We start from the raw sequence: 19,026 nt of genomic DNA, 5'->3' as shown, positions 1-19,026 counted from the left end.
GTACTTACTTTTTAAGTAGGTCATGCAACATCTCTTGAATAAACCATTGAGATCAACAAATATTTTGTTTGTTTATTTAAACTATATAAAGTTTTGTGGTTCCAACTTTTTAATTTTTGATACATTTACCAAAAATATCCCTTTTCTTTTATGGTAAAACTTTGATTAAAGTCTCCCAATTTAACTCTTTTGTATTAGAAATGAAAAAGAAAAAAAAACCGGTCTGTACAATGACCAGAAAATCTGTAGACTCTAAGAGAAGTTTTGCTCACGGTCATTGCACACATTAACCTCCAGCTTCTGAAGGTACTAAAAGAAGATAAATTCTTATACTCATTAACTTATAGATGAGATTCATGAATTGTGAATTGCATTGAAGTTAATTTGGCAAATACAAACAATCATTGGGAAGGTCTAAAAACAGGACAGATAAAACCAGGACATTTATTTTTGATACGTTTTCATCTGTAACTTCTGTTTTACTCAACATATTGTTAAAATTTAAATTGTAGAATAAAGAACAGGGTATTTACTTACATTATCTGTAAAAAAAAATAAAATAAAAAATAAATTAGTTAAAAAAAATCTGCCAGGACAGTTAATTTTAAGAAAAAAATGGCTGAAAATTATTGCCGAGTAAAATTTACTTATAATTGAAATATTTTCTCCAAAACAACTGTCTGGCATAATATTTTTGTACGATTATAAAGTTTAGGGAATTATCATTCTAAAGATCTAAAATTTAATATATTTCGATTTTTAAAGTTAAAAAAATCTGCCAGGACAGTAGCCGATAACGTTAGAAATTTTGTTGAAATTAGCTCAAAATCAAAATATAAAGTAAAATATCTTATTCAAAATGAATGTCTGGTAAGCAAATGTTGGTTCATTGGAAAGTTTGAAGTATAAGCTTTAAGAAAATATAAAAAAATATGGACTTTTATTTCATTAACACAAAAAAAATCTGCCAGGACAGTAGCCTACTCCGTTAAATTTCTGTATACATTTGTAAATGGCGGAAATTCACAACGCAATTTCTAACTATAAATGAAATAGTTTATTTATTGCGATTGTCTGACATACTATTTTGATACTTTCATAAAGTAACAGACCCAATTAAGCTGATAATACAAACTTTCCAATGAATACACATTTTCTTGCCAGACATGCATTTTGAACAAAATATTCAAATTTATCCATTGATTTTAAGCGAATTTCAACAAAATTTCTGACGCAAAAGGCTACTGTCCTGGCTGATTTTTTTTGTGTTAATGAAATAAAAGTCCATATTTTTTTTATATTTTCTTGAAGCTTATATTTCAAACTTTCCAATGAACCAAAATTTGCTTACCTGACATTCATTTTGAAGAAGATATTTAACTTTATATTTTGAATTATTTGCTGATTTCAACAAAATTTCTAACTTAATAGGCTACTGTCCTGGCAGATTTCTTTACCTTTAAAAGACAAAATAAATATTGAATTATAGATTTTTGGAATGATTATTCCTTAAACTTTATAATCGCACAAAAATATTATGCCAGACAGTTGTTTTGGAGAAATTATTTCAATTATAAGTAAATTTTTCTGGGCAATTTCAGCCATTTTTTTCTTAAAATTTAACTGTCCTGGCAGATTTTTTCACCTTATTAATTTTTTATTTTATTTTTTTTTACAAATAATGTAAGTATATACCCTGTTCTTTATTCTACAATTTAAATTTTAACAATATGTTGGTTAAAACAAAAGTTACAGATGAAAACGTATCGAAAATAACTGTCCTGGTTTTATCTGTCCTGTTAATAGACCTTCCCACAATCATCGTCCATGCATTTCCACAGGTAGTCCAAATAGTTATGACGTCTTGAAAGGCTATTTTATTTTTTGCTTTGACGCCTTCCTGCACTTGTCTCTGAAAAAATCCAAGTGTTCCACAGGCGCTTTTCTCTGCCAAAAAAAAAACCAACTTGTATTTTTGAGTAATGTCTAATGACACCCGGTCACCAACTATGGTAAAATTTCGATGGTGCGGTTGTGACTATCCCACTGGCACTGGAACTGGTTATGTCGCAAATCTACATTGGGATTTTAATCCTCTTGCTGACGCAGGAAAACATTTGTCCATACCGGCTGTGCCGAAGGGACACCTATGTCCATATCTTTAATTTATGCAAGGTACTAGTCCTTGTTGTATCTCTTTCAACAGTTCAAATTGAATATCTAAGATTAAACAAATAATATACTTCTTCAATGGGTCCCCAAAGAAATGGTCATTTGGGTGTGACGTCATGAATCTGGGTCCGTTCGCTCAAAAACAAGTGTGCTCCCATTCACGTTCGCCCCCTTTCACGTTTGCATCCTACACGTTCACACCCTGGCTCCATTTGCACCCTACATGTTCGCACCCTTTTTATTGGTTTTGTGATAAATAATTTTTCAATCGTTTTTTGGTTAGTGTATTGCTATAAATACTTTTTTTGTTCATTGTTTCCAAATGAAGTGACTTTCTAAAATTGATTTTTGTGTTTTTAAAATAATTTTTTAATCGTGTTTTGGTTATTGTATTGCTATAAATAATTTTTTTTTCATTGTTTCAAAATAAAGTGACGTTTTTTGTATTTATAATTTTTTTAGTCGTGTTTTGGTTAGTGTATTGCTAAAAATAAGTTTTTTTCCCATTGTTTCAAAATAAAGTGACAGTTTTTTGTGTTAATAGATATAAGAAGATGTGGTATGAGTACCAATGAGACAACTCTCCATCCAAGTCAAAATTTATAAAAGTAAACCATTATAGGTCACAGTACGGTCTTCAACACGGTGCCTTGGCTCACACCGAACAGTAAGCTATAATTTTTAATATGTTTTTAATCATGCTTTGTTGAGTGTATTGCTATAAATTATTTTTTTTTATTGTTTCAAAATAAAGTGACTTTCTAAAAAGGTTTTTTGTGTTGAATATTATTTTAATGTTAGATACCAAACCGCTATTAAACTCAACATGCTCAACAACAATAACCTTTTGAATCTTCATTGTTTTTACTCATACCAAGCTAAATACATGCTAACTACATGCAGAATTCACATCAAAGCTAGTTAAAACAACAATTACGATTTTCAAACGCATAACAATAACACCAAGTTTAGCTGCGTAAACACCATATTAACAGTAATCATACATAATTAACATATATAATAATTAATCATCAAATCAATTTAAAAAAAATTCCCGAAATTTTATTTATGAAAAATATTTTGATATAAACATCTAAAAAGCATTCGTAGCAGGGTTTATCTCACAGTGAATGATTAATAGTTCTAAAAAGTATTTCCTAAAGCCTGTAAGTTTTTCTCTGAATAAACAGGTTGGGAACAAACCCCCTATATCAGTCAGGGATAAAACTCTATAGGGTTATTAGAGAAAATATCATACATGTGTTATTACAGATACTTTCATGAGTTGTCTACTCTTTATTCCTAAAATTTTCTTAATCTGTAGTAACATATGTTTGTTATTTGTTAAATAAATCATAAATATTTAAATTTTTAGTGGGCACTTGGGAAGTCTTGAAACTTTGCGCAGTAACTTATAAATAGCCTTGATAACTAATTTTCCAATTAAATTAATACATTTTTTATCAACCATGGTATATCAATGAGACAAGTCTTTTAAGCGATAAACTTAGCTGTAATAAAAAGGCTTAGTTATTACAGGCATGTAACTTATTATAGGAGACACTTGGGAATTACTTGGAAGCTTGCGCAGAACCTCATTTCATGTAGTCCTATAATATAAGACTTTGTAGGTTCATATATCATTTGCATTCAATGTTTTTTATCAGATATTTTTTGTCCTATATTATAGGACTACATTACATGCTCTGATCATCATTTCTTACAATAAATTAAAATACATTGTGATTAAGCATGATATACATGATATATGTCTGAGCAAAGGCTTTGAAGTGATGTAGAGAAGCTGTCATAACAGTTAACACCCTTTAGTTATTACAGGCATAATTTTTCTGTAATAACATAGGTGTACTATGCATGATTGGCAAACTATGAACTGTTATATCTTAAGTTTGATATAAAAAAAGACAATAATAATATTAATAGAACTTGTATACATTTTAACAAAACAAAGGATGTACATGTATATTGCCCCTTTGAAACATGTAACAAACATATATGTGATCACAGTTTTTGGAGTTTTTGGAGTTTTAGCCCACAATAACAAATGTATGTTATTTTTCTCTAATAACCCTATAGAGTTATATCCCTGACTCTATATGGTGATAATACCTGTATAGAGTGATTACCCCTCTATAGACAATAGAGGGATAACATTATCCCTCTGTAGAAGGAACTATTTGTTTAGAATGGATATAAAGCAGAACATGGCAAAAGCACATTTTCTACTTATTATGGCAGTAACCATGGTAACCTGCAACATTGGATGCACCAATTGATGTAGCTTTCATGTCGATCTGGCCCCAAGTCGATCCGTCCCAAGTCGTTTCGTCTCAAGTCGATCCGGCCCAAGTCGATCCGTCCCCAATTTAAAAAATATTTATAACATGTATAAAGAATAAATATATATATATGTGAATTGTAATATATAAATATTGATGAATTTTATAATAATATAAAATATAAAAGGTGGATGGTAAAAAAAAGTGTACCAATAAGTTTGACAAATATTTAGGTCTTTAATTTTTCATTAGATTAGACATAATTTATTGGAATACTTTTTTAGATAAGTCAAATTTATGTTTATATTAACATTCCATATAGAAATATAATATTATTTTAATATAAAATATTTAAATTCAAATCAATTTATAACCTTAAATGATTATGAGCATGATGAGTACAGATGATAATAATTATACAGTATAAAACAATTATTTTGATTATGTTTTATTACAAGTTTTCAAGACTATTGTCTATGCATACTTCATTGTCACTTATGACATGTATGATAAAAACTTCAATATGTGAATTAAGCATGTTAAGTAAAAACTGTTCCAAGTTTTTCCATGATATTCCAAGCTATCATGAAAAAATGACTTCATATTTCCATGGTGATGCTGCTTTAAAAAAAAAGTACCAATCCTACTCCTTTTCGTATCGATAAAAATCATCTGAACATTGCTGAATGTAACTCCATAATTAGGCATAGTTCACTTACCTGCTGTCATTAATCAAATATGTCACCAAATCCTCCGATGTTAATATAAATTATTCATTATTTTATTATGGGGCCGGATAGACCTAGGGTCGGATCGACGTTGGATGAAACGACTTTGGGATAGATTGACTTTGGGCCAGATTGGTTTGGGGCCGGAACGACTTGATACCTTGATGTACTTTTAAATTTAATATGCACATGACTTAAGTTTACTGCTAAACTGACTGAAAATACAATCTATTGTTCATCATAATTGAAAGCTGTGATGATCAGTTAAATTCCACTCAGTTATGCCTCAATGAACAGATTTCTATTGTTAGATTTAACATAAATTTTAAAGGTCAACTGTCCTTATTGTTGTTGATCAGGTGTTCTCTAAGATAGGTACACAATAGATTGCAAGTTCTGTCACTTTTGCAGAAAACTGGGCATCCCAATTTTAGTAAAGTGCAATAATTGATACATATGATAGTGCTATAGATTATAGTGAACATAACTAGAAAATGCACTTTTGGCATCTTACTGCTTTAAATCCAGTCTAAACAACTATATCCCTCTATAATTTTATCCCTCTATAGAAGGGTAATCACTCTATGCAGGTATTATCACCATATAGGGGGTTTGTTCCCAACCTGATAAAACTTATCATCCAGAAAGTGAATTAGTAAAAGATACTGTGATGAAAAAAAATCAAATAAGTGTTATTTGAGGTATGTTTGATGAGTTACAAGTTTCCATTTTTAAACTTTAATTTTCCCATTTCATCAATGTCATTCAGACTCTCTCTGGACTTTCCATAAATATCGAGATAAGTCCAAATACCTTTATTTTTAGCAAGAAGATTGACTAATTGGAAACAGATATATATATATTTAATCATTCATTGCGAGATAAACATTTGCATTTCTCTGTGAGCATGTGAGAAGACGAAATAATTTATTTTACAATAATATATGTTGGTCACCTTACGGCCTTACATTAATATTGAGCAAAACCCGTAAGGTATAGTCAGCTATAAAAGGAAATGTGCTAGAATTGCTTATATATATATATATATAAATGTAATTTACCTTGAAGTACATGATTTCACTATACATTTGATTAGGGTTCATTCTTTATCTTTAGTTTACTGTTATTGTGAAATGTTTTTGATAACTTTTAACTTTTTCAACTTTGTTTACCCTACAGAATACTTTGATTACACTCACTTATTACATTCTTAACAACTTTTTCAGACCTGTCAACTATCCTGAGTTCTGGGGGATATCCCCCATGAGAGAAGTTGACCTGAATTTTGAAATTCTTTATTATATAAACTGAAGACCTCAAAACAGGCATTCAAATGAGTTAAAAGGGTATTTAAGCACATATATACTCATTCAAACAAAGTAGTAGATTAAGGACACTTATGACAATAAATTGAGGAGCATTAGGTCCTCTTGCGCTTAAAATCCCCCATGGAGATTTGAAAAGTTGTCAGGTATGCTTTTTACTTGTTATTATATGAGGCTAGCTTGCACTGTCCCTGACTTAATATGAAGACGAGGTATGATTGCCAATGAGCATGATGAGACGACTCTCCACAAGACACCAAATGATGTAGACATTAGCAACTATATAGGTCACTGTACGGCCTTCAACAATAAGCAATACCCTTACCCTTAAGGCACAGAAATAACAAATATAAAACAATAATTCAAACTAGAAAACAAACAGCCTGATTAATGTACAAAACAACAAACAGAAAACAAGTATGATATACAGCAGCAAATGACAACCACTGAATTACAGGGACCTGACAGAATGTGTTAACGTTGTTGTTAATGATGTAAGCAGGTGCCCAACCCTCCCCTTACCTCTATTGTACAATGACCTTCAAAAATGTGAACTAACCAATTTAATAAAAAAAATATGTCTTTGATATACTTGGTAAGGTTAAACAAGCTGAACAATTTTCATATTTTTTTTACAGATGGAAAAATTCAACGTGTATTCAGCAATTCTTTGTGCAGTTGTAGCAGTTTGTTATCACAATGCTTTGGACTGTGGTTTTGTTTTTGATGACATGTCAGCCATTGTTGAAAACAAAGATCTGAAACCTAGAGTTCCTGTTATCAACCTGTTTTGGAATGATTTCTGGGGTACACCTATGCATATGGTATGAACTTAAAAATAAAAACTATAATATTTATTAAATGAAACATACCTTTAATTTATTACCCCTTTAGTACTTTAGATTTCATTTAGATCAGAAAAGCGATTATATTACAAATGAATGTTTACAATAATAGAGGGGCCTGATGGGTTATTTTCGTTCTTCGTGATCAGCGCATTTTCGCTATCGTGATCCATTTTTCTACAGATTTTTTTTTTTTTATATTTTCGTGATCCGTGATCATGGAAATTTATTTTCTGTGAATCGTGATTGACAAAAAAATCAACTCGTGAATCGTGATGAGACCCCCCATCAGGCCCCTCATAATACATACAAAGAATAACAGAAACAACCATGAATACTGGACAGTACTACATGTACTGACCACATTAACAAGCAACATTGGACTCATTTCCAGAAAATAATGAGACATACAAACAAAAACAACAATATATACAAGTTAGTTTTCTCATTTGAATTGTTTTACATTTGTCATTTCGGGGGCTTTTATAGCTGACTATGCGGTATGGGCTTTGCTCATTGTTGAAGGATGTACGGTGACCTATAGTTGTTAATTTCTGTGTCACTTGGTCTATTGTGTAGAGTTGTCTCATTGGCATTCATACCACATCTTCTTTTTATAAGTAATGTGATCACAATTTGATACATTGTAGCAAGTTTGAATTAATATAATCTAAATCTGGTCAAATTTTTCACAATAATCGTGAGATAATGAATACATTCACAGAAATATGAATCTACAGTATGTTCACACTATGTTTTAAGTTTCTTGATTTAGTCAGAGTCACAAATAAAAAAGGGGAAAAATAAAAATGTTATTATCAAAATAATTGGGTAAAAAAACTACAGGCAACGCCATGGCAAAAAAAACCCCCAACAACCAACAAAACAATACACAGACAGAACACTAAATATTGAGCACCAAAACTGGGGTTGAACTAGGATGCATGATGTGATCTAGAAGGATAAGCAGTACCTGCTCCTCAAGTGTATTTAGTCAAGACTATTATGTGACAAGTCATAAACATGACAAATTTACAATTTAATTTTATTTACAGGAGAAAAGTCACAAATCATATCGACCATTATGTGTACTGACCTTCCGTATGAACTATATGATCAGTGAAATTGAACCAATGTCATACCATTTAATTAACGTCATCTTACATGCTGTTGTTTGCATTGTGTTAATGAAGTGAGTATCTGTTTTGTAATTTCGATTTTCATGTTACTGGTATTAAAAAAGAGAAATTATGTTCAAAGCAAATGTTATCATAAGCCTTTTGATTCCTATGTATTAATTTATTATACCCATGGCCCCCTGCGAAAGTATTTGATAACAAGGAGATGGGGTACGATTGGCAATGAGAAAACTATCCACTAGAGACCAACAGATGTGGATGTAAGCAATATAGTTCATCGTACAGTCTTTAACAAAAAGCAAAATTCATAAGTCTGTCTGCCTATTTATGAGCTTTGTAAGCACAACTCCCTTGTAAATATTGGATGGATATTAATGAAACATTTTTAAACAGTTGAACTTGAGAACATTACTTGTCCATGTGCATAAAGTCATGTAATCCCAGTTCAACATGGGAGGTACTGTTGATTCATTTATTTTCATGGGTACCAATTTTCGTGGATTGAGGTAAACTTGCATTTTCTTGGATATTTGATTTTGTGGTTTTAAAAATTTATGCATACATACCTTTACTAAGAAAATTTGTGATTTGTTGAACACTTAAATTTGTGGTTCCCTGTTCCCTAACCCATGATATCCACGAAAAATTGGTTTCCAACAAAAATGGCTATTTCACAGTAATTGCATTTTACTTGCTTCAACATTTTCAAGATTGATCAGTTTTATAAATTTATCATTTATTCTTTTCAAAACAAATTATAACTAGTATTGTAAAATTGTTATTTTAATTGATTATAGAACTTGATGTCTTTTCGTTTTATTCTGTGTTGCTGTCTTAAGCTTATTAACGTAAGTGTGTATACCCTCATCTGCATTCATGCAAATTGCAGTATTATTTATAACATTTAAAGTGCATTGTGCTACATGCTGACACAGCTGTTTGTTATGTTTAAATTTTTCTTCTAATTCAGGATATGCACTCTTTTTATGAAAGAATTTACGAGTTTTCTAGCAGCATTGCTGTTTGCTGTGCATCCAGTTCACACAGAAGCTGTAAGTTGATTATTCATTGTTCTCTTTCTGACAAGGTGGATCCAACAGAAAATGTTAAAAAGTACAAAGGATGGACACCGGATCTGTATTTAAATCTGATTGAGCAATACATTCTATGAGACTATGTATTATATTCTGATTACTGGGCAATTAATCATTCCTCGATGTCGATATACTTGCTATACCAGACAGCAAAATCATACTTATTCCTGTAAAATTAAGAAGTGTTTGCATCATAATTGCATCAGAGATGCGGTTAAAACTATTGCATTCATTTAAAATAAAATTGTCTGGAAGTTAGAATACAATAGAATGCAGAATGTTTACTTGTAGATCTTTTTTTGTTGTTGGATTGCTGTCTCATTGAGGTATACCCCACATCTCCTCTTATTTATTTGAGAATATGTCTTACATGTTTTTCCTATTAGCAAAAAATTAAATGATCAGGTGATAAATAAATATTTGGAAGGTATCTGGTTGCCTTTACAGAGATGAAAGCATTTCCTTAATTGATGTGATAGAGATGGATGAATTTTGTCTATATTTTTCAGGTAACTGGAGTGGTAGGTAGGGCTGAATGTTTGTCTTCTATATTTTTTGCAGGTAACTGGAGTGGTTGGCAGGGCTGAATGTTTGTCTTCTATATTTTTCAGGTAACTGGAGTGGTTGGCAGGGGTGAATGTTTGTCTTCTATATTTTTCAGGTAACTGGAGTGGTTGGCAGGGGTGAATGTTTGTCTTCTATATTTTCCTGGTAACTGGTGTGGTAGGCAGGGCTGAATGTTTGTCTTCTGTATTTTTCAGGTAACTGGAGTGGTTGGCAGGTCTGAATGTTTGTCTTCTATATTTTTCAGGTAACTGGAGTTGTAGGCAGGGCTGAATGTTTGTCTTCTATATTTTTCAGGTAACTGGTGTGGTAGGCAGAGCTGAATGTTTGTCTTCTATATTTTTCTTAGCTGCTTTATGGTCTTACTCAAGATGTACAGGATACAAATCAAAAACAGGTATATACAAATAACAATAGATTTTTGTTCAGTAAATCTTCACTGTCATTGGTATTTTTCTGTCTGCATAAGAATAGGTACTTTTTTTTTTGAAAAAATATTACTTCCTTTATGAATAGTATGTATTTATATACTTTATTGTTAACAACTGATGAAAACCTTTTCTATGTTTTATTTCTTGAAAAATGACTTTGGGAGATAAATCCTAAAAAATGTGTTTTGATACAATCCCAAATTACATTAAATTTTATCCATGATATCTATATCCAGAATTCATTGAAATTTTTTAATTAAATCTTTTTCAATATTTATTATCTTTTTTTAATTAAAGGCATAAATTGTGTAGAATGCACTTTTAACCCTCACATAAGTGGCATTACTGTCATACTAGAATTGAGTTGAGAATGTTGCCTATCACAGGTCAAATTTATTCGTTCATTGTGTGTTAATTTACGTTTTTTGATTGAGTTAAGCCTTCCAATTGATATTTTATAGTGTGTTTTTCTATGTTGTGATGTTATACTATTGTTTCAGAAAAGGGAGAAGGTTTGGTACCATTAAAACGTTTAATCCCGCTGCAAATGTTTGCACCTGTCCTAAGTCAGGAATCTGATTACAGTAGTTGTCGTCTGTTTATGTAGCTCATACGTGTTTCTCGTTTCTCGTTTTTATATAGATTAGACCGTTGGTTTTTCCGTTTGAATGGTTTTACACTAGTAATTTTTTTGGGGCCCTTTATAGCTTGCTGTTCGGTGTGAGCCAATGCTCCTTGTTGAAGGCCGTACCTTGACCTATAATGGTTTACCTTTATAAATTGTAACTTGGATGGAGAGTTGTCTCATTGGCACTCATACCACATCTTCCTATATCTATATAAACATGATAAACATAAACTAGCAGAGAATAAAAATAGAGAGAAGGCTAAATGTTCATGTTAGATACTAAAATAAAATAATACACAGTGCAAATAAATTGGAAAAAAGAAATGTGATGTCTGTATGCACTTTCCTCTACTAACTAAAGAATACTGTGGACTACTGTTTGACTTTTGTATTTTGGCGACGTTGTTGTTCGTCTTTCATTAACTCATAGCTTTTAATTTTTCCCCCCTTTGATATAGTCTTACTTTTCTTAATGATTGTAAAACATATTTTTTATGAATAATGAATGCTGGATATTAAAAATTCCATGCAAATACCTCCTTTTAAGGAAATTTCCATAATAGATAAATGCATTTAGCATTTATTGTTTTTATTTTTAAAGCCCCACCTACAATAGTACAAGGGCATTATGTTTTTCGGTCTGTGCGTCCATTCGTTCGTCCGTCCGCCCGTTCGTCCAACCGTTCGTCTGTCCATCCATCTGTCCCGTTTCAGGTTAAAGTTTTTGGTCAGGGTCGTTTTTGATGAAGTTGAGAAGTCCAATCAACTTGAAACTTAGTACACATGTTCCCTATGATATGGTCTTTTTAATTTTAATGCAAAATTAGAGCTTTGATCTCAATTTCACGGTCCACTGAACATATATAGAAAATGATAGTGCGAGTGGGGCATCCGTGTACTATGGACACATTCTTGTTTTTGTATTTGTTACCACCTTTTATGGAAATTAGCATAATAAATCAAATCTTGCATGGTTTTGATTTTTTTTTTCAGTTTGGCCACCACTAATATATACAGTTATTTTGGTTACCGTAGCAATGTTGTGTAAAGAAATAGGCATTACAGTGATTGGAGTGTGTTGTGTATATGAAGTTTTTATTGTACAAAGGGTAAGTAATTTGTAACTTAACAACCAACCTTTAACTTGTCAGTGAAAGTTGTTTATACATACCTTCTTATTTCATAAAGCATAAAAAATAATCCACTCATCAATTAATCGATCACTAAAACAACTTGTCAGGTAACTAGTCACATTACAAAAAAAATATTCATTTGCATTAAATTTTTTCTCAGAAGACCGCTACATATAATAAAAAAAACTGATGAAAAAGGGAGAAAAATATTACCTCCTGAATTTGGAGATTTAATTGTACTTGCATTAGCAGGAGACTGGTCTTTAGAGAGCAACTTTTCAAATAAAAAAAATTGGAGGCTCCCAAAGATAACACTTACCAGATTCTGTTAGATTTTTTCTTAAAGTTATTTACATTGATAAAATACCTTATCCTGCTTTAACATGCATAAAATAAACTTTTCAGGAATAAACTGGATTTCCAGATTTTGTTATTTGTTCCCCAATACTTTATTTATTCCTTTACAAAATTTTTATTTTTCAGATTTTGGCACCTATGTACATTACACCCATGATGTTATCGAAGCTTTGACACAATGCTCATTTAACAGTCAGGGATATAACTCTATAGGGTTATTACAGAAAAATAACATACATTTGTTATTGTGGACTAAAAAATCAAAGAACTGTGATAACTTATGTATGTTATATGTTTCAAAGGGACAATATACATCATTAGTTTAGTTAAAATGTTTAAAAGTTCTATTGATATTACTTTTGTCTATATGTATACTTAACTATTGAAAGATATAACAGTTCATAGTTTGCCAATTTTGCATAGTACACCGATATGTTATTACAGAAAAAATATGCCTGTAATAACTAAAGGGTGTTATCACAGCTTCTCTATATCACTTCAAAGCATTTGCTCAGACATACATCATGCTTAATTACAATGTATTTTAATTTATTGTAAGAAATAATGACCAGAGCATGTAATGAGGTTCTGCGCAAGTTTCTCAGTAATTCCCAAGTGTCTTATATGATAAGTTACATTCCTTTAATAACTGAGCCTTGTTATCATAGCTAAGTTTATCCCTTAATAGCCTTGTCTCATGGATTTACCATGGTTAATCAAACATGTATTGATTTAATTAAAAAATTAGTTATCAAGGCTATGCATTTAGTTTCTGCGCAAAGTCTCAAGAGATCCCTAGAGGCCACTATAAATGAAATAATTTTACAAATAACAAACATATGTTATTACAGATTTAGAAAATTTAAGGAATAAAGAGTAGACAACTCATGAAAGTATCTGTAATAACACACGCAAGTTATTTTCTGTAATAACCCTATAGAGTTATATCTCTGACTGTTTAATCAAATGTGTTTCATTGATTTCAGGCAACATTTACAGAATGTCTGCAGATAATTATAAGTACTTTCAAAGGAAAGCCAGTTTTACCATCTTGGTTTAAAGACTCTGTAATAAGATGTGTTTTCCTTGTTGGTACAACAATGTTTTTAATGGTGGCCAGAATCAAAGTCATGGGAGCTCAACTTCCCATATTTACTAGGTAAATCAAATGTCTCTTATATATTAAAAAGTACTGCTATAATGCTTGTTAACCTTAATTAGAAAGGTAGGAATTTTGAAAGCATCAAGTTTCTAGTCTTTAAAGACATCAATACCTTTGTACAAACATTATGGAATTTTAAGAAACTTGGACAACTTTTTTTGGGATCAAAAGACAGTACCTTATTCATAGGAAAAGGTAGACTTTTTTCACTTGTCCATATTTTACTGATACTTTGTATCTTCTGCAGTTAACATTAGACATCAAAGGGGCAATAAAAAAACCATAAATAAACAAACACCCAACCACGCTATTGCCTAAGCAAAATAAAAACTTGAACAGACCACAAAACACTACATAGAAAGCTTAAGATTGTAGAATTCCTGTGCTCTGGAAGGGTAAAAACTTTCTGATTTTCTAATGGCATACATATTTTTGCTCATAGGAAGTAAAAATGTAGTTGCATCATAAGCAAGGCAAGGAGAACAAGATTATTGATATAATAAGAGGAACATATCAGATCCATGGTAATTTTTGACACAGATATGCAATCTGGATATACCGGGTAATTGTTTAATTACGATTATCAAGATCACAATAATTGTAAAACTTGTTTTATACTTTACAGATTTGATAATCCAGCATCCATGGAGCCCTTTCCTACCAAGCATATGACTTACAACTACTTGTTACCTGTCAACACTTGGATACTGGTAAACCCCTCGCACCTATGCTGTGATTGGACAATGGGAACTATACCTGTCATTAATTCTTTATTAGATCACCGTAACCTAATTACGTTGTTGTTCTATGCAATATTGGCTAGATTTGTTGTGTATATGCTGAGTCAACAGAATGATAGGAACAGAGCTGTTATAATGGTAAATATTTATTTAAAGAAAGGAAAAATACCTTATTTTAGAAAATGAAATTGTTTTATTTTCATGAAGCATAAATTTATTACCTTGAAATCAATTACCGTCAAACCTGTATTAAGCAGTCATACTTGCGAAGTATCAAAAGTGACTGCTCAAGAGAGATGACCTTTTAAGTGAGGTTAAAAAAAAAATGATTCCTACATCGCCTGTGCCTGGGATTGAGGCAAAATAAATTAGTGTTTTCAATTGGTAGAGTTATCATACTTGCAAGCAGTGAATTGAAAAATGGCAATTCCGAAGCTGTAAATTTGAAGAATAAAATAAAATATATTAATATTTTCGTGGAGAAATAAGTCGTTGATAGGGTTTTTAATCGAAACTAAAAGGAGTGGAACACTGGGAATTACAAATTCACCTTCTATTGCGTGTTTCTCAGTTGGAAGTGGGTTTTGACTTTCATTTTGACTTAGATACTGATAACATGTTGCTAAAAACATTAAAATGACTACTATTAAAAGTTAAAACGACGATTTGTGTGGAAATTAGGTGACCGCTGAATGCGTTAGACAGGTGACAGCTGAAACGAATTAAATTATACAGAGAGAACATTTGAGAGAGTCTGAAAGTGACCGTAACAAGCAGGTGACAGCTGAACAGAGGTTACCGTCAAGGCAGGTTTTACTGTATTGAAATTTGATATTCTTTTCATAGTAAGTCATGGTACCATCATACTTCAATTAGATTATATGGCAATCTCAACAGTATGGCAACCATTTTAATACTATTATTATTAAAATAATGTAATAACTAAATTAGTATGGCAGTCATTCTAAGAGCTATATCTCTTTTTAAGTTTTGTTATAATGCCACACATGTGAAAAATGTATAACAATAATACTGAACTCCAAAGTCTATTCAAAAAGGGGAAGTCCATAAAAACTAACATAATCAAACTTTATCGACCGATGGAACAAACTGAAAGCAACTGTCATATTTCTGACTTGGTACATGAATTTTCTGAAGAAAATGGTGGTTATACATTGTACCTGCGAGAAATACCTCTGTTAAAAGTTCCTTAATTATTTTATATTAGGATATTTGTCTCATGCACATTCACTTCTATCTTCATGTTTCAAAATATTATTTTTCTGTATTTGCAGTGTCTGACCATGATTATCTTACCATTTATACCAGCATCTAACCTGTTTTTCCCAGTAGGATTTGTGGTTGCTGAGAGAATTTTATACACACCAAGCATGGGATTCTGTGCTTTAGTGGCATTAGGATTTGAAATTTTAATGAATTATAAAAGGTATATTTTTAAAATTTTTTTTAACAAAATAAAAGTGAGATGCAGAACTTCATGAAAACTAATTTGAAATTCACATTACATTTGTAATCCATATATGATACGCATTTTAATTTGTTCATCATTCTGGCAATGTACAAGTCTACAATTGGTTTGAGCTTGTGGAAATTTTCAAGAAGGGAAGGTGTCATTAGAAATATGGTGTTTTTTGCTGTATTGCTCATAGGATTTGAAATGGGCTTAAAAATTAAAAAAAAATATTACTGTATCAAATAAAAGAACAGGTAACAAAAGATGACTGAAGAACCTCTTTGACTATACAGTTTGAAAACCAATAAGTAATTTGTCCATGCATTGTTCACCTTACAAATTTGCAAACTTTTATATTTGTATGCCCTTGTTACATCATTAAAAAGTTTAGGTGTTTCTTCTATTGTTATTTACTTTAAATAAACATTAGATATATGTTGCAGGAAAAATGCAGTAATTTTTGGTAAAGTAATGTCAAACATTTTATATCTTATTCTTTTTTTCAGAGAATTAAAAGCTGTTCTGTGGGCATGCATGGGAATACTATTATTGACTCATGGAACAAAGACTTATATGAGAAATTTTGATTGGTGAGAATTACTATAGATGTTTTTCGTTAGGGTTATTCCATTTAAAAGAATGTGGGAGTGTAGGAAAGAAAATTTTATTTTTAGACCATCGTCATGGGTTGTTTATATGATTAGTGCAAAAACACATAGACGTTAGAATGTTAGTTGTCGGGGGGGATTTTGGAAGTACCTTTCTTCCCACATACATCCATTTTAATGGAATATTCCTCAATGCTAGATGATGAAGAATATTTTTTACTTATAAAACTTTGTATGCGATCCTAGGTATCACAATTTTACACTTTTTAAACCCAATAATACAACAGTTAATTGATACTTTGTTTTACAATGAAATTTGTCTAAATCTAAACTAAATCTTATATTAAAGAGATATCTGTTGAAATCAAGCTGTTGTGCCAGAATAAACTTTACATTTATCACAAGTCGACCCTATCTTAAAAAGGGAACACCTAAATTTAAACTTTAGTACTCTATTTTATTTTAAAAAATGACAAAATTTTATATATACATCTTGATTTATTTTGGGAGTGAAAGACCAAGTTTACATATTAATTGTTTATTACCTTATAATTGCAATCCAATGCTTTAACAGATTTAGTTTCATAAAAAAGCAGATATGCATTTACAAAAATATGTTATCTAAATATGAATTAATCTTGTCACTAAATAGAATATATTGATGTTTAACCTTTATGTATTCATGCATGGCATTGACTAATGAAATTCAAGATTATATACAACATTGGAGTTATCATGTTTTGCAGGAAATCAGAATATTCTCTATTCAGATCAGCTTTAAAGGTGAATCAGCAGAATGCCAAGTTATTTAACAATGTAGGACATGCTCTAGAGAAAGACCAGAATTGGTCAGAAGCTTTAGAATATTTCCAGAAAGCAGTTAGGTATGTAAATGAAAAAAATGAACAAAGTACACACTTAAATATGAATCGCTATAGAAAAACTTTGGGCTCTTTTCACAAAAAATAATACGACTTACATTGATCGTAAGTTAAACTGAAATGTTCATGACTTACAAGTATTTTTCTTGTAAAATTTTTTGTGAAATGAGTTGCTGGATCACTTTCTACATGTTGTACATGATTAGTAAATTTTCAAATGTATTTCAGTGTACATTATGCACAAGTTAATGAGGTCATTGTGAAATACATATCCAAACTTAAAGCTGTCAAAATCTGATAAAATATTATGGAAATTTACAAAAGTTGACAATTGAGACTTTGATTGCAATAGACTGTAAAAGAATGAAAACATTAAGTTTTATTGGAAAAGGTCAAGAAACTAAAAACATATTGGAAGCCTAAAATACAACTGTTGTTTAATTTATTGTGGGTGTGAATTTTATTCAAGCGAAAGCATACTTAATGCATCATTATTTTCTGTTATTAGAACAACACTGATTTAAAAATGCATGTCAAAAATGTGTTACATCGAATTTTACATTGCATACTAGTTGTAGATATTTTGTAACAAAGTATTAACTAGCCAGGTAACTAGTTACATCTAATTCAACCTTTGGGGTTAACTTCTCTTTTATATTCAACTCAACATTGATTTTAAGCTTCTGAAAATGACCTAAGATATCTGGTACTTATTTGTCCATCTTCATTTTTTCATGGTGTGCTTTCCTCCTTATTCTTTTCATTCTTACTTATTTTCGATAGCTTAAAATGTGAATAAAAAATTGATGGTATATGTAAATCGGGAGACATACAAAGGGCAACATATATACATGTAGACAAGAATTTATACGGAATGTTGAGCTTTAAATAACCCTAGATCTTGAGATTGATTGATTATTTGACAAGCTTTCATCACTATTGGCTATATCATGGCTGTCAGTTTTTGTTGGTAGAAGAAGGCAGAGTTCCCAGAGAAAACTACCAACCTACAGCAGGAAAACTGGCAATCCTAGTCAATTGAGATAGGAGTCGAGTGCACCTGCCCTGTGCGGGGTTCAAACTCTCAACCTCAGAGCTGACATGCTAGTGATTCAGTAGTTGACTACTTAGACCACTTGGTCAATGAGGCCCATAGATCTTGAGAAGTTGTGAATAAATTTAACTGACACTGACAAAGATCTTGCATCAACAGCAAGCTTATAAAAATGTTTCCTGTTTTTTTTTATTCAGTGTACAACCAGATGATATTGGAGCACATATAAATGTTGGAAGAACTTACAACAACATGAACATGAGTACTGAAGCAGAAGAAGCTTATATGAAAGCTTTACATTTGTTCCCTCCTATTATACCAGGTAACACTAACATGAGTACTGAATCAGAGGAAGCTTATATGAAAGCTTTACATTTGTTCCCTCCTATTA

At 31.1% G+C, this 19,026-nt stretch overlaps 1 protein-coding gene across 1 annotated transcript in view; it reads left to right on the top strand.

The window, feature by feature from the left end:
• Positions 1-203: 203 nt before the first annotated feature.
• Positions 204-19,026, top strand: part of LOC127724357 (protein O-mannosyl-transferase TMTC3-like) — a 37,557-nt gene continuing 18,734 nt past the window's right edge. Inside the window, exons 1-12 of the mRNA XM_052231298.1 lie at positions 204-306; positions 7,164-7,349; positions 8,426-8,562; positions 9,480-9,561; positions 10,465-10,564; positions 12,220-12,335; positions 13,703-13,875; positions 14,504-14,756; positions 15,914-16,065; positions 16,599-16,682; positions 17,447-17,584; positions 18,833-18,957. Of these exons, the coding sequence (XP_052087258.1) occupies positions 7,164-7,349; positions 8,426-8,562; positions 9,480-9,561; positions 10,465-10,564; positions 12,220-12,335; positions 13,703-13,875; positions 14,504-14,756; positions 15,914-16,065; positions 16,599-16,682; positions 17,447-17,584; positions 18,833-18,957 (1,546 nt within the window). The 5' untranslated portion in view covers positions 204-306. The remainder of the gene's footprint in view (positions 307-7,163; positions 7,350-8,425; positions 8,563-9,479; positions 9,562-10,464; positions 10,565-12,219; positions 12,336-13,702; positions 13,876-14,503; positions 14,757-15,913; positions 16,066-16,598; positions 16,683-17,446; positions 17,585-18,832; positions 18,958-19,026) is intronic.

Source organism: Mytilus californianus, unplaced genomic scaffold, assembly GCF_021869535.1.
Source record: "Mytilus californianus isolate M0D057914Y unplaced genomic scaffold, xbMytCali1.0.p SCAF_14, whole genome shotgun sequence".
Classification (NCBI taxonomy): Eukaryota; Metazoa; Mollusca; class Bivalvia; order Mytilida; family Mytilidae; genus Mytilus; species Mytilus californianus.
This window is presented reverse-complemented; position numbering and strand designations above follow the sequence as displayed.